The sequence below is a fragment of the Falco rusticolus genome, chromosome 5, assembly GCF_015220075.1.
Source record: "Falco rusticolus isolate bFalRus1 chromosome 5, bFalRus1.pri, whole genome shotgun sequence".
Taxonomy (NCBI): domain Eukaryota; kingdom Metazoa; phylum Chordata; class Aves; order Falconiformes; family Falconidae; genus Falco; species Falco rusticolus.
In genome coordinates, this window is record NC_051191.1 from 71,798,618 (window position 1) to 71,811,088 (window position 12,471).

The 12,471-nt window shown below is 42.1% G+C and overlaps 1 protein-coding gene across 20 annotated transcripts in view; it reads left to right on the forward strand.

Moving 5' to 3' along the window:
- The first annotated feature begins 1,062 nt into the window (after positions 1 to 1,062).
- The window catches only part of PLEKHA5 (pleckstrin homology domain containing A5), a 170,204-nt gene continuing 158,795 nt past the window's right edge, over positions 1,063 to 12,471 (forward strand). For all 20 annotated transcript variants that reach the window (XM_037388774.1, XM_037388771.1, XM_037388770.1 and 17 more), the window contains exons 1-3: positions 1,063 to 1,201; positions 1,333 to 1,409; positions 4,443 to 4,500. In XM_037388774.1, the coding sequence (XP_037244671.1) occupies positions 1,104 to 1,201; positions 1,333 to 1,409; positions 4,443 to 4,500 (233 nt within the window). In that variant the 5' untranslated portion in view covers positions 1,063 to 1,103. The remainder of the gene's footprint in view (positions 1,202 to 1,332; positions 1,410 to 4,442; positions 4,501 to 12,471) is intronic.

A 12,471-nucleotide genomic window follows, 5' to 3' on the forward strand; every position in this document is an offset into this window, starting at 1 on the left:
ACTTTTGTCATGTATAACTGAAATCAAAGGCGTGCACAGCTACGTATGAATGCACATGCAATCACATTATTCATGTGAATAAAAGTACACACACACACACTTTCATTTTTGCGGATGTGGATTTTAGCTGAATTACTACCACCTCCCTAAACACTGCAAATGTGTGCATGCCATATCCTAGATCTCTTATGTGATGAAAAAATATGGCACCTCTCCACTCTTGCCTCGGGAGACTACATCTTTTTGTAAGAAAAATAAAACTTGAAAGAGCGTATTTTCACCGCTGCAGGAAATTCGACAAAAGTTTTAGCTTCCCGCAGCAATGCGTGCCATTTGAGGACCCGGCGAGAGACCACCAGAGGTGGTGCCTCGCAGCAGCAGCTCAAACGGCCGGGGCGGGCGGTGCGGGCTCGTAGCGCCGGCGGGGCCGGGCCCCCGGCCGGTGGGGAACCACCCCCACAAAGAACCGGGGGGGTCAGCCCCGGGCGAGACGAAACGCAGCGATCCGGCTCAGCTCTGTAGCTGCGACACGGGACCGCCACGGGAGCGCCTCAGCCCCCGCGCTCCTCACAGCATTACCGGACTGTGCCCGCCCGCGCCGCACGGCCGAGGCCCCCTCCCCCCGCACGGCCGCAGCCAGCCAGGGCCTCCGCACGGCCGGGCCTCGCCCCCGTGCCGGGCAGCCCTCCCCGCCTCCCGGGCACCCCCTGCCCCGCCAGGGCCGAGCCCGGCCGCCCGCGGGCCCCCTGCGGGCCGGGTGCGACGCGGCCCCGCCAAGCTCCCTCCCCGCTCCCTCCCCGCCCGCCGGAACTCGCGCCCCGCCCCGCCCCGCCCCAACGGCCGCGGTGGGGGCAGGCGGCGCGCCCCCGCGGGCAGAGAGCCAGGGCGCCGCGCGCGCCCCCGCGGCGGGAGGGGCGTGCCCGCGCGGGGCGGGGCGTGCCGCTGCACCCCCTCCCCCTCGCGCTGTGCCCTCCCCCACCCCAAGGTGTTGGCGGCGGCGGGGACGCGCTCGCTCGTGCCCGCGCCGCCCCCCTCCCCGCTCCCCCTCCCCGCTCCCCTCGCCTCTCCCCGGCTGCGCTGGTAGCGGCGGCGGCGGCTCGGCCATGGCGGCCCCGGCGGAGCTGAGCGCGGAGCGGCTGCGGGCGCTGCCCGGCAGCTGGAGTTACGGGATCAGCCAGGGCGGCCGCGTCTTCTTCATCAAGTGAGCGGGGGGCCGGCGAGGAGGGGAGCGGGGCTGGGCTGGCCGTGCGGGGGGCCGGGAGGGGCGTGCGGAGGGGAAGGGGGCGGCGGGGCTGCGCCTGCCTGACTCGGTCCGTGTGTCCGTCCCCGCAGCGAGGAGGCGAAGAGCACGACCTGGCTGCACCCGCTCACCGGAGAGGCCGTGATCACCGGGCACCGCCGCAGCGCAGGTAGGAGCCCCGCCCGGGGGTCGGGGGCGGCCGGGGCCCCCGGCGCTTCCCCGGCCCGGCCGCCCCCTCCCGGCCGCCCGGCGAGCGCCGCCCTCCTCTCCTCGCCGGCCGGGGTCTCGCCGAGCCCGTCGCCTCCTGGGCGCCCCCGGCCCCCGGCGGGCTCGGCCCCGCGGCCCCGTCCCCTCCGCCCCGCCGCGGGCAGCGCCCCCGCCTTCGCCCCGCTGCCCCCCGGCCGCCCGGTGCTGGGAGCCCCCTCGGTGCCGCCGCAGCCACCCGAGGACAACTCCTCATCCCGCGCCGGCCGCACGCCCCGCACTTCTTGCAGTTGTTTGCCCCCGGATTGAGCAAGGATGACATTACAGTGCAGCCGTGCGTCCACCTTGCCGTCAGTGGGCTCCTCGGCTCTTTCTTAAAACGCTGTCCTTTGCACCCGTGGTTTCCCTCCGTGTCTGTGTAATTTTCTCTGCTCGCTTTCACTTGCCTTGTATCACTCCTCTAATATATATATATATAGTTACCATTAGAAACCGCCTCATTCCTCTTACGCTTCCTACAGGCTACCCCGTTCGTTCACCTGCATAGCATCCTTGCACAGTTTAGTATTAAACCACTCATCTTGTTTCGGTTTCCAGCAGTACCTAGATATAACCACGATAGGTGTGCTGGAAACGTAGAGGCTGATTTCACTGGTCACCTAGAAACCCTTTTCCTCCCTTCGCTTCCATCTAGGCTGAGAGTGTGGGTGGTTTCTAAGTGACTGCGAGAGGTGGAATAGGTAGGAGGAAAAGGAACTGAAACATTAGGAATAACTTGGAGGGTGGAATGTGTCGTCTTTGCTACTGCTGATTGTTCCACTCTGGAGAAGTAGCAGCAGGAGGTGCTGGAGGAGGAGGATTTACAGCAGACACTCTGGAGACCCAGAGCCAAACTCTTGACTGCTGGAATTGCACACAGGCAGCATATGCCACTGGGAGGTGGTGGAGTGTAGTAATAAGTGCAGTTGGTTTTATGTATGTAATCACTTGGATAATCGCAGGAAAATCTGCAAGTGAATTGGACTGTATCAGATTATTTGCTTTTAATGTTTGGTTAATACTTGCACATTAAGAAATCAGAAATAGTCTTTAAAAAAACTGTGGGTAGCCTTTTTTTGTTTGTTTTGTTTGTTTGGGGGTTCTTTCGAGTTGGAAATAGTTTGAAACGCACAGGTTTATGGCTATTGGATTCTGCAGTTCAATTTGCAGTGAAGGTCTGTTGTTTGCAAGAAGTCATTTAATGCCAGGAAATAGAACTTCTGATTGCTATCAGGCTCCTCTTTCCCTTGCTTTCAGTACTCAGATTAATTAAGAAACTGGCCTTCATCGACAGCAATATGCATGGAGGCAGATGTATGGGAGGTGCTTTGCTTGTTGGACACTAATGTTAGCTGAGTGTTAATTCTTTTTTGAAACTCGTATCAGTGTCTGTTGACTGATGGTGATTTCCCAGTAATTTTCCAAGTGTCTCGTTTGTTTCTGCCATTAAGTGCCTTCTAAAGGAAATGCAGTTTGCTTTTGAATATCTAGAGTATTACATGTACCATAGCAGGGTTATTATCAGGTAAATTAGACTTGTTTCTGAATGCAAGAGTGGGGCATGACCTTGGATGTACTGACCATTATTTATCAATCAGGTAGTGAAGTATCTGCAAAACAAACCTGTTTCTGTAGTTTTTCTCATTCATGTGTATGTTAATGAATCTCTCCACATATAGATAAAATCAAATGGATTAATTCTGGTGGTTTTTTATCTTGTTTTGCCCTGACCACTGTTTTGGAACCTGGTCAAAATGTGTTCAAAATATGTCTTCTTAAGAAATGATTTTTGGGCAAATAGCACTTCCTTTGGAAGTGTATATTAATGTGAAGCTCCTTTTAAATAATACTCCCAAGATATTTACTAGATGATGAGGAAGGCTTTGGCCACCATTATGAAGTGCTTTTTATTCCTGGATATGTTCGGTGCTGGAAAGATATTTTTATCGAAGTTCTTATAGCAGCCATAAATACTTCTGCTAGATAAACTTCCTGTTTGATACTTTGCCCTGTGCTGTTATCAAAGACACCTTGATTTTTCTTCTGGAGAAGGTGGGAGTGAAGAAAAAAACAGCCAGAATAAATAGGTAAACTGGGGGAGGAGCAGCACATGACCAAGGCTGAATATTTTTTATTGTATTTGGGAAATACATTCATGCTTTTATAATTCAATGAGTTAGTCTTATGTATTAATTACAGTTTTTATTAACTGGAGCAAATTTTTAAGGGTAGTGATGTACCTAGAGTTGCACTGAGGTGCCTGGCATCTTCAGAGCTTGCATTACATCAGGCAGCTTTTACTTGAAAAAAGATTGACCATTAGTGGTAGTTTGTTTTTTTTTTTAATATCTGGTCTTTTAAGAGTGATAATAGAGAAGGAAAAGATGTACCCACTTCCTCCACTAGATTTGCATTAAAAATTATTTTCATGTAAAATTGAATAGAGTTGTAAACACTGCAGGAACACTTGTTAGTCACAACAGTGGTGGAATTATGCTAATATGATGCTAATGCTCTGTGGTATAGTTGATATGCCAGTTAAGATGCTTGTGACTGGCATGTAACGCAAACTCAGTAAATGGATTTTTGTTCAGATTTCTGCCTGTCAGGTAATTTGATGCTACTGAAGTTCAAGGCAGAAAGATCTGGCGATGACCGTGAGTTCTAGTTACTGGTCAAAGGAGGGAACACTGTTAAATAAGTGCATGCTTGAACCTTTGTTGTTATTATTTGAGAACGAGAAATCCAAACCAGATTTTCATGCCTGTAGCTTTTCTTGGATTACAGAATTTAAACTGAGATGGTATTGTGGGTCAGTTCTAAAAGACTTGTTTATAGGACTAAAGTTTTCAACATGTGGGATGCACAGTATTTTAACTACTTTACTTTTAGGGAGTAGACTAGTATGACTAGCATAATTTCAAAAGTTAATTTAAATGTTTTGCTACTTGTTTTCCAGACTTACCCACAGGTTGGGAGGAAGCTTATACTTTTGAAGGTGCAAGATATTATGTAAAGTAAGTTGAATGTTTATCTGTCACAATACTGTAATTTTCAGTTAGTTTGTCTAAATGTTGCTGTAATCATGACTGTATTCCAAACAGAATTTTAATGTAATGCTATAAATCTAAAAGGAGTATTCAAGCTTGTCATGGTCTATGTAATCCTTTGTTTATTGAATTCTGCACAGCTAAAACAATTTCTTCAGTTTTTATGTTAATAATTTTAATTAAAGCTGCTTAAGGATGCAGATTCAAATGAAATTTCTGCTGAATGTAATCATCTAGCAACAAATGTCCTTGCAAATTGAGAATACCTTGAGTTTGTCTGTTTGACACTTGTGTGTTTATAGTCATGCCATAAATGCTTTCAGAAAGGCAAGATGTTACATCGTCACTAGGAGAAGAGTCTTGATTCAGCCCTGCTCTCTAGTAATTACATTGTTTAAAGCCATCCTGAAGGTTTAATGTGGCTTTTTTCTTTGCAGATCTCTTCCTTCTAGCATTGGTTTTAATTTTTTTTTATTCAAGTTTTAATATGCTTTGAGTGTGTCCACTATGGTAGACTTGCTGTATGTAGTCTTTTTGAATGAGAGGAGTGGAAATTGAGTGCTTATGTAGAAGTCCAGATGTTGTGTTGATCAGATCTGTAACAACTTACAAGCTTTTCCTCTCCAGATAGTCAGACCATCCTTATCTGGAAAATTTTAAAGTAGCACCTATGTGCATTTGTCTGGTTAATATACTACTTTTCCTGTTATTTAACAATTGGCAGGCTTTTCTCGATTCATTCAGATTTTGCTCACTACACTGTGTGTTTCATTTGCTATCTTTAAATGAATAGTGTAATCAGTGGGATAACTTCTATGAGTGAAGGTTACTGATTGTCACAGAGGTTATAGGCTGCAGGTAGGTTTTTCTGTGTCTTAGTGTTGAGCAAAGGGTAGCTGCTCAGCGTAAGTTGCATTGTAGTCAGTGAGATGGACGTTGTATGTGTGTTGCATGGTTTATTTTATATAGGGATGTGTTTGATTTGATCCTAAAAAAAATAAAAAGAATATATTGAAGGATAATGCTCCAAAAATCTTGTCTGAACTGGTGCTGCGCTTTCTAGAAGGGGACTTCTTGTTAATAGGCAACATGTTTGTTGTACTGTTCTATTCTGCCTTCTTGTAATTTACATTACACTAGTGTTGTATAGCAACTGACAAGAACTAGACCAGACTGAGGACAGGAACGTACTAAGAATTTCACCTCTGATGTTCTAATCAGATTATTAAATCAAAAAAAATTGAAAATTTAACCAAGCTGTATTTGTGTGTGTATATAATGTCAAAAGAAATCCTTGTAGACTTTCAGATGGAACTTGTTCTCACAGAATAAAACTATGAATGTGTTAGCTGTAATAATTGGAAAATAGCAACCTGAGTTTTCTTAGAATAATAATTAAAAAATAACATGTGGACAGCTATTGTAGAGTGACTGATGCGCTTATGGACAAACTTACCAAGTGGTAAGTTGTGTACTTTTGTCCTTAAAATATTTTGTGTTCAAGGTGTTTTTAGACCATGTGGATGAAGTTGATTGTTTTGCTGATAGCCAGCACTAAATAGCTCTTTTTAAAAGTTGTGCTGCATCTTTGAAAACATTTTGCATAAACAGCGCTTCTCTGTGATTTGGTAGGTGTAGGAGGATAGCAGGGATGGTGCTGTCAGGCCTGCTGAAAGGCTCACATGGTATGACCAGTTTGGCATCCTTAGTTGAGTACATGTTCGTTGCGTAGCCTCTTAGGCTGAGTTTAAACTTCTCCTTTTAAGCTGCTCCTTTGAAAGCTGTCTAGCAGTCAGCCCTACTGGTGCTGGAGAAGATGTGAGCACGAACATAGACAGGGTGACAACACTATAATCACTATCTTAAAATACTAGACATTGTAACTCTGGATGATGTGTTGATTATAATAATTCCAGTTGTCTGAATCTAAACTACTTGTGGTACTCCAGCGTGAGTGGGAAACAGTGCAGGTTGTTGTGATCTTGGGCTGTACAGGCACCCCCACGTGATGAGTTTTAACCGTAACTGGCTCATTTAAGTGCACTGACTTGCTAAATAGTAATAATTATTATATCGATTACGGAATAATAAAACTATGTTAAACTGAGAACATTGAAAACTTGTTCGTTCATGGTCAGATCTGAAAGAAGTATGTTGTTCCAGTGTGAGTTACAAGGGAATGAACGTTAATGGCACGCTACTGGTGCATTCAGCTGTGTGAAACTTGGCTGTTGTACTTTTGTAATGTGTCCAATAAGAGAGTTAGACAAGAAGGGTAGTCAAGTTTCCTGATCACATAAATAATATCACCTAACTTCTGAAGCACAGCTTCAAATATGTGGGTTGACTAAAAATATTTAACAACCTTGCTTTATGGTAAGATCATATGCTAGACTGTGTTTGAAAATAAAAACCTTTTGAAAGTCATTCTTATGGTTCTTTAATAATAGGTCTTCAGTGTTCCAAGTGGGTGTGTCACTGAATCTATTACTGCGCTTTTTCTGGCTTTGATGTAGTAAACACTGTATAATCAAATTGGGATAATGTCGAGGAGATAATCGTCAGCTAAATCTTAACATTCCTTGGACTGGCATTTCAAACAAATGACTCAGGATACAGACTGCATTGAAATGTGATTATTTTTAAAGGATGCTATCTTTTTCTTGGGAGTCTACACTTGTTTTCGGAATAAGTAAATAGCAAATGCCCCCCTCCTCCCATGACATGTAATGTGTTCTAGCTTTAAGAAGGAAAGATATTCTGAAACAGGCATAGATAAGGAGTTGTTTCCATTGCATAAAATGGTTATGGTTTTCTATAGGGTTGTATTAGTAAGTTGATGCTAACTAGGACTTGGACTTTCTGTTGCATTTTTTTGGATTAGTAGAATTAATTCTAATACTTCGTAATGATGGAATCCCTCTCCCACATCCTCCCCATCTCATGTAAATGCAAATAACAAAAGGTGTTTGTTATTTGGAGTTAAAAAAAAAAAGTAATGCTGTAATATACTTTATACATTCTCATGAGATGTCCTTATACTGTTAGTGTTTTGTCTCTTTGGGAGTGATACAGTCTGGCTTTGTTTATTTAATGTTAGAAATGTGCCTGGATAGCCCTTTCTCATCACTTGATGGGAAGGAACTCTACCAGTAAACTCTTCTGAAGTAATGCTTGGTTTGGGTGTAATCTTTATTTATACAACTTTTACCTGGAATATAGGGCTGTATGACTCGAATCAACACATTCGAACATAACCTTTAATAATTAGTTTATTATCAGTTAACTGTTGGATCTTCCATACTATGAAGTAAAACAAGATGCTTAAAAATTTGACATTTTCTTTTGTTATGCTTAGAATACTTCACTGGGCTAGTTACTTATGCTTTGTGTATTGAGCACTCATTGAGCTCTGAAAAGTTAAGAGATTTATCCCAAAGCAGATTTAAGTTGGATGGCAGTATGGGAAGCTTAAATTCCTTATGTTATTTTTTAAGTTCATAAGGAAATGGACCCATATGACAAGCCCAGCATGAAACCTGTCAACAGAGGAGACATACCTGGTCATGGGCTTCAGGCTCCACATCTATTAAGATCAAGGAGAATTTTCAGCTTAATGTTTTTAGTACCTCATGGTGACTACATAGTCATTAGGCACCAAGGCACTGGTTTTGCGTGCTATAAATTTGCATAAATACGTCCTCTCTGTGTTTGTATATGTGTGTGTGTATTTATTCATATGCATGTTTTAAAAAACCCCTTATTCCTGGTTAAATCCACCTGAATATCTAAACTCAGGCATTTGCTTACTTTTCTTACCTTATTTCCTTTTTCATTTCAGTAGTTCTGAATATGTTAGGATCTTATATTACTCAGCTTATTAATTTACCAAATAAAGTTGTATCAAAAATCAATCTAAGGATGATATTTGGGGATTTTTGCATCAGTCTACCTAGTTCGGGCTCTACAGAAATATTCTCAGATAAACCGTTTGGGTGTTAGAATTTCGTATTTCTTAACTCTGCTGCAGGACTGATACCTTTTGGGCAGTACAAAAGCTGAGTGAAAAAGTTCTTAAACAACCATTTTTAGGGCTTTGTGTTGAAGTTTACCTTTTTCTGTATTTATCAGCACAGTTTTTGCCTGTTGCTTGCTGAAGCAAGGCATTGGCAAACCCAGGCCAAAGCTGAGGTGAGGCGAGTTCACTGTTGCATTAAATCGAGGCTTTGTATGCTTTTATAGAAACTTTTATCAATGCAGGTTTGTTTATTGTAGTCATGTAGCTTGAAAATAGGGAAGGTGAGAAAAATTTATTAAGTGATTAAGAGGGATAAGATCTTGTTCAGCTTTGAGTTTCTGTTGTTTACTAAAATAAACCTGTGCTCATTGAGAATTCCGCTTTTGTTCGAACCTTTGTCTTTTATGTGCATTCTAAGCATCCTCTCCCTCTCAGCTGAGACTTTCTCCAGAAAAATCAAAGCACACCTAGTCATGTTTGCACAGTAGCCCTTTCTTGAAAGGAAAAATGGAATTCGAAAATAATAATAAAAAAAAAGAACAGATCAGACTGTTTTCCTCCAACAGTAAGAATCACAGTGTTCCCTCCAGAAATTTAGTTCTTGTTAACTCTAACCTTTATTTTACTAAAATTAAGGAAAACCAAAAGTTTTTTCATGGCCTTCATTTGGTTCATTCTTAAATGGTGAGAACTCTAGGTCAAATAATGTCATATGGCTGGATGGGTGACCTGGGACATAACATTACAATTAACTAACTTGTGCCTTTTATATTTGCAGTGAGCAAAGCTGTTGAGAAAAGGAGAAGTTTTTAGGAATGTCTGCACATTTATTATCTATTGTAACTTTTACTTCTTTATTCCATTGAAATATTTGAAGAATCAAAAATATTGCAGTGCTGAAGTTGGGTGTGGAGGTGGAAGGGCTCTAGACACAGGAATAAACAGGTGTGGGTCAGAGAAGGAGAGGGGGGTCCGCACCCAAAAAAAGCAGTTTATGGGGTAGATGTGGAAGGAAGAGGATGGAGGTGGTGGTGTCCTGAAGAAGGCTAAAAGGGTGGGAGTAGTTGCCGAAGGGGGAGGAGTGAAGGCTAAACCAGGCAGAATGGAGCACTGGCAGTGGAAAGTCAGTGAGTGGAGGGAGCAGGAGTGGGAGCTGATTTCCTAGGAGCAAACTCAATGGAATTTCTCCCAGAGGGAAGGGTGGCAAGAGTTCACCCTGAGAAAACGTGTTGTCTGGCTCGTGCAGATCTGGCAGGGCCTATTACCCCTGGCTTATGAACCTGTTTTAAAGTTAGTCTGTCAGGTAGAAGATCAAATGTGAATGTTAGGAATTACTGTGCTTATAAAGCCTCTTTGACTGTGATGTCTGTGGCTGGTATTTCGAGCTCTTTTTTCCTGAAGTGTTTCTAAATTGAGTAGTACTTTGAGTGTTTTAGTTTTACTAAGACGGACTTGAAGCCATGAAGGGAGCTTACTGATTTATATTTTTGTAAACCATTACTAAGTTTTTACATGCTTGTAAGAATTAATGGATAATTATTTTTTTAAAAAACTATATGTAAATTGCTACATAAAATGTTGAAATCCATGAAAAGACATTGAGAACACTCAAGTTTTTGGTATCTGTTGAACTAGGACAGTTAACTTCCTAATTTTAGATTCTTGTTTTGGAAATGATCATATTTCTTCTCTATGGTCTTAATTAGTGATTGAGTAATAGTAGCTGGTAAAGATAATACATCTAAGGTGTTACTACAGTGTAGCGCATTCTTCTGTGGTCTTTTGTTTTTGCTATCTACAATGTGTGAAGCATGGTAAAAAGAAAAGGAAATACTGATCGATTGTGACTTTATGTAGATGGTTGCTGTGTTTTTTTGTAAATATAGTGATGCTTTTTTCTTTTGCCAACCCTCACCCCTTTGCGAAAAGAAGATTACTGGTATGTGCTCTTAAGAATTATTTTTAGGTCCTTACCAGTATTCCATCTTCCTGCTGTGTCAGGGTGTTGCACAGGTTCTTTTTATTTTCCCCATTTTGGTATCCATGCCCTGCAGTACCTGGAACTGAGGGACACTTCCAAAAACACCTGAACTGGCAGGCAGGTGCTTTGTGAACACTGCCAACAAAGGAGTCTACTTGCTGTAGCCAGTATTTGGTAGAACTTTTATGGGTCCAGATTTTACCTGGTACACACTGTGTTCTGCTTCTACTTTAAAGGAATTGCACTCACTTTTTTTCTGTGGTCTGCAAGTGTTTTGTTGTACTGGATCAAAACTAGCATCTTGTGGTGCTGCGCTAAGCCTGTTTTTCCTGCATATGTTTATGTTACGCTGGCTCTTATTATAATGAATTACACTTTCATTAAACCTGAGATACACTTTGGTTGGCAGTTTAGAGTGATCTTCAGTACGCTTCTGTTTGAGTGAGAGGGGGAGAAAACTCATGTGAAGCTTGAGGCCAATGCTTGCTGGAAGCTAAGTTCCATACCCCTGACTGCTGGGATTTCTGCCAATGTGGTGCCTGTATGTTTTTCTGTGTTTCAGTAAGTAAATATCTAAATTTAAACACTTCCCCATTCTCTCCTCTATTTCCCTTGCCTTCTTTCTTTTGAACGTGGAAGACAGCAGCTTTTCTCTGTTTATTTCACTTGCTTTTGCATTTGGTTGAAGGGAAGGTGTTCTCCAACGGTGATGTTGAGGGTGAAGAAGTTGCATCAGTAGCCACTTTCAGAAGTAGAAGTTGGGGAATGGGAACTTGATAGTATAGGCACTTCAGTAAAACTGTGGGAAAGATTCCTACTTCCCAGTACTGGGTAGGACTGGGAAATCTGCTTAAATAGTTGGTTGTGAAGTTGTATCTTTCTGCTCCAGACCTATAAAACTTGAGTTGAATACTTATTTGAAATCTGTGAAGTGGAAAAAAAGACAGCATTTTGAATGCCTGTGTAGCCTGTGATGGTCTCGGAGCTTTATATGAAAAATGAAAAAAAAAAACCAAAAACCAAACCAAACCAAAACCACTTGCCGTATTCAGGAGGCTCCAGCAACTTAGGTCTTCATGGCTTTCTCCATAGTTACTTAGTAAGAACAATTATTTGTAAGGAAACCTATATTGCCATGCAACCTATCCTTTAAAATTAGCTTTCTGTATTCTTCTTCTTTGAATCTATTATAAATCATGTGTAATAGAAACAAATACATAAAAAATTACGTTTGTGTTTTATTAACTGGAAACATTTCAGTGTGTCAGACCAGGTAAGAGGGATCCTAGTAAACAAAGGTGTTTGAAAGGAAAATACCTGCTGAAAGTTTTGATTTAAAATGCCATCTCTGCTATCTTTCAATTTCAGTATTTCATGGAAATTTGCATATTCTTTACTATTCTTTGAGTAAGTAGAACTACTGAAATTGTATAAATCCTGCAAAAATACAGGGTTTTGTGCTTTTTTTCTGAGCTGTACTACTAGCATAATTCTGTAATTTTTTTCATTAATTTTGTGTTAAATCCTACAGACTATGCAGCTGCTGACAAATGTTTAACACTTATAATTTTTGCAAATATCTTTTGGGATGTGTAAAAACAGATGACATATCTTCTTTAAAATTATTCAATGAATTTGGTTTATATGAAAGAAATCTCACGTTGATATAAAATATTGCGAACAATAAGAATAAACACATGGTGCTTTCAAATAACTATGGGGAAGAAAAAAAATTAATCTGATTAAATGTCAAAAAAGATAATTTGGTTTCTTGATGGAGAGAGTAAAGCTGGCCAGGACCGTTGGGGTGCTGGTGGGGGTTGGTTGGTTTGTTGTTTTTACATGTTGGCCACACCATTTGTAACGCTTCTTTATTATTTTTCCATATACAAAGAAAATCCTCCAAATATAAAACTTTTTAGTTGAAGTTTTTGGATAA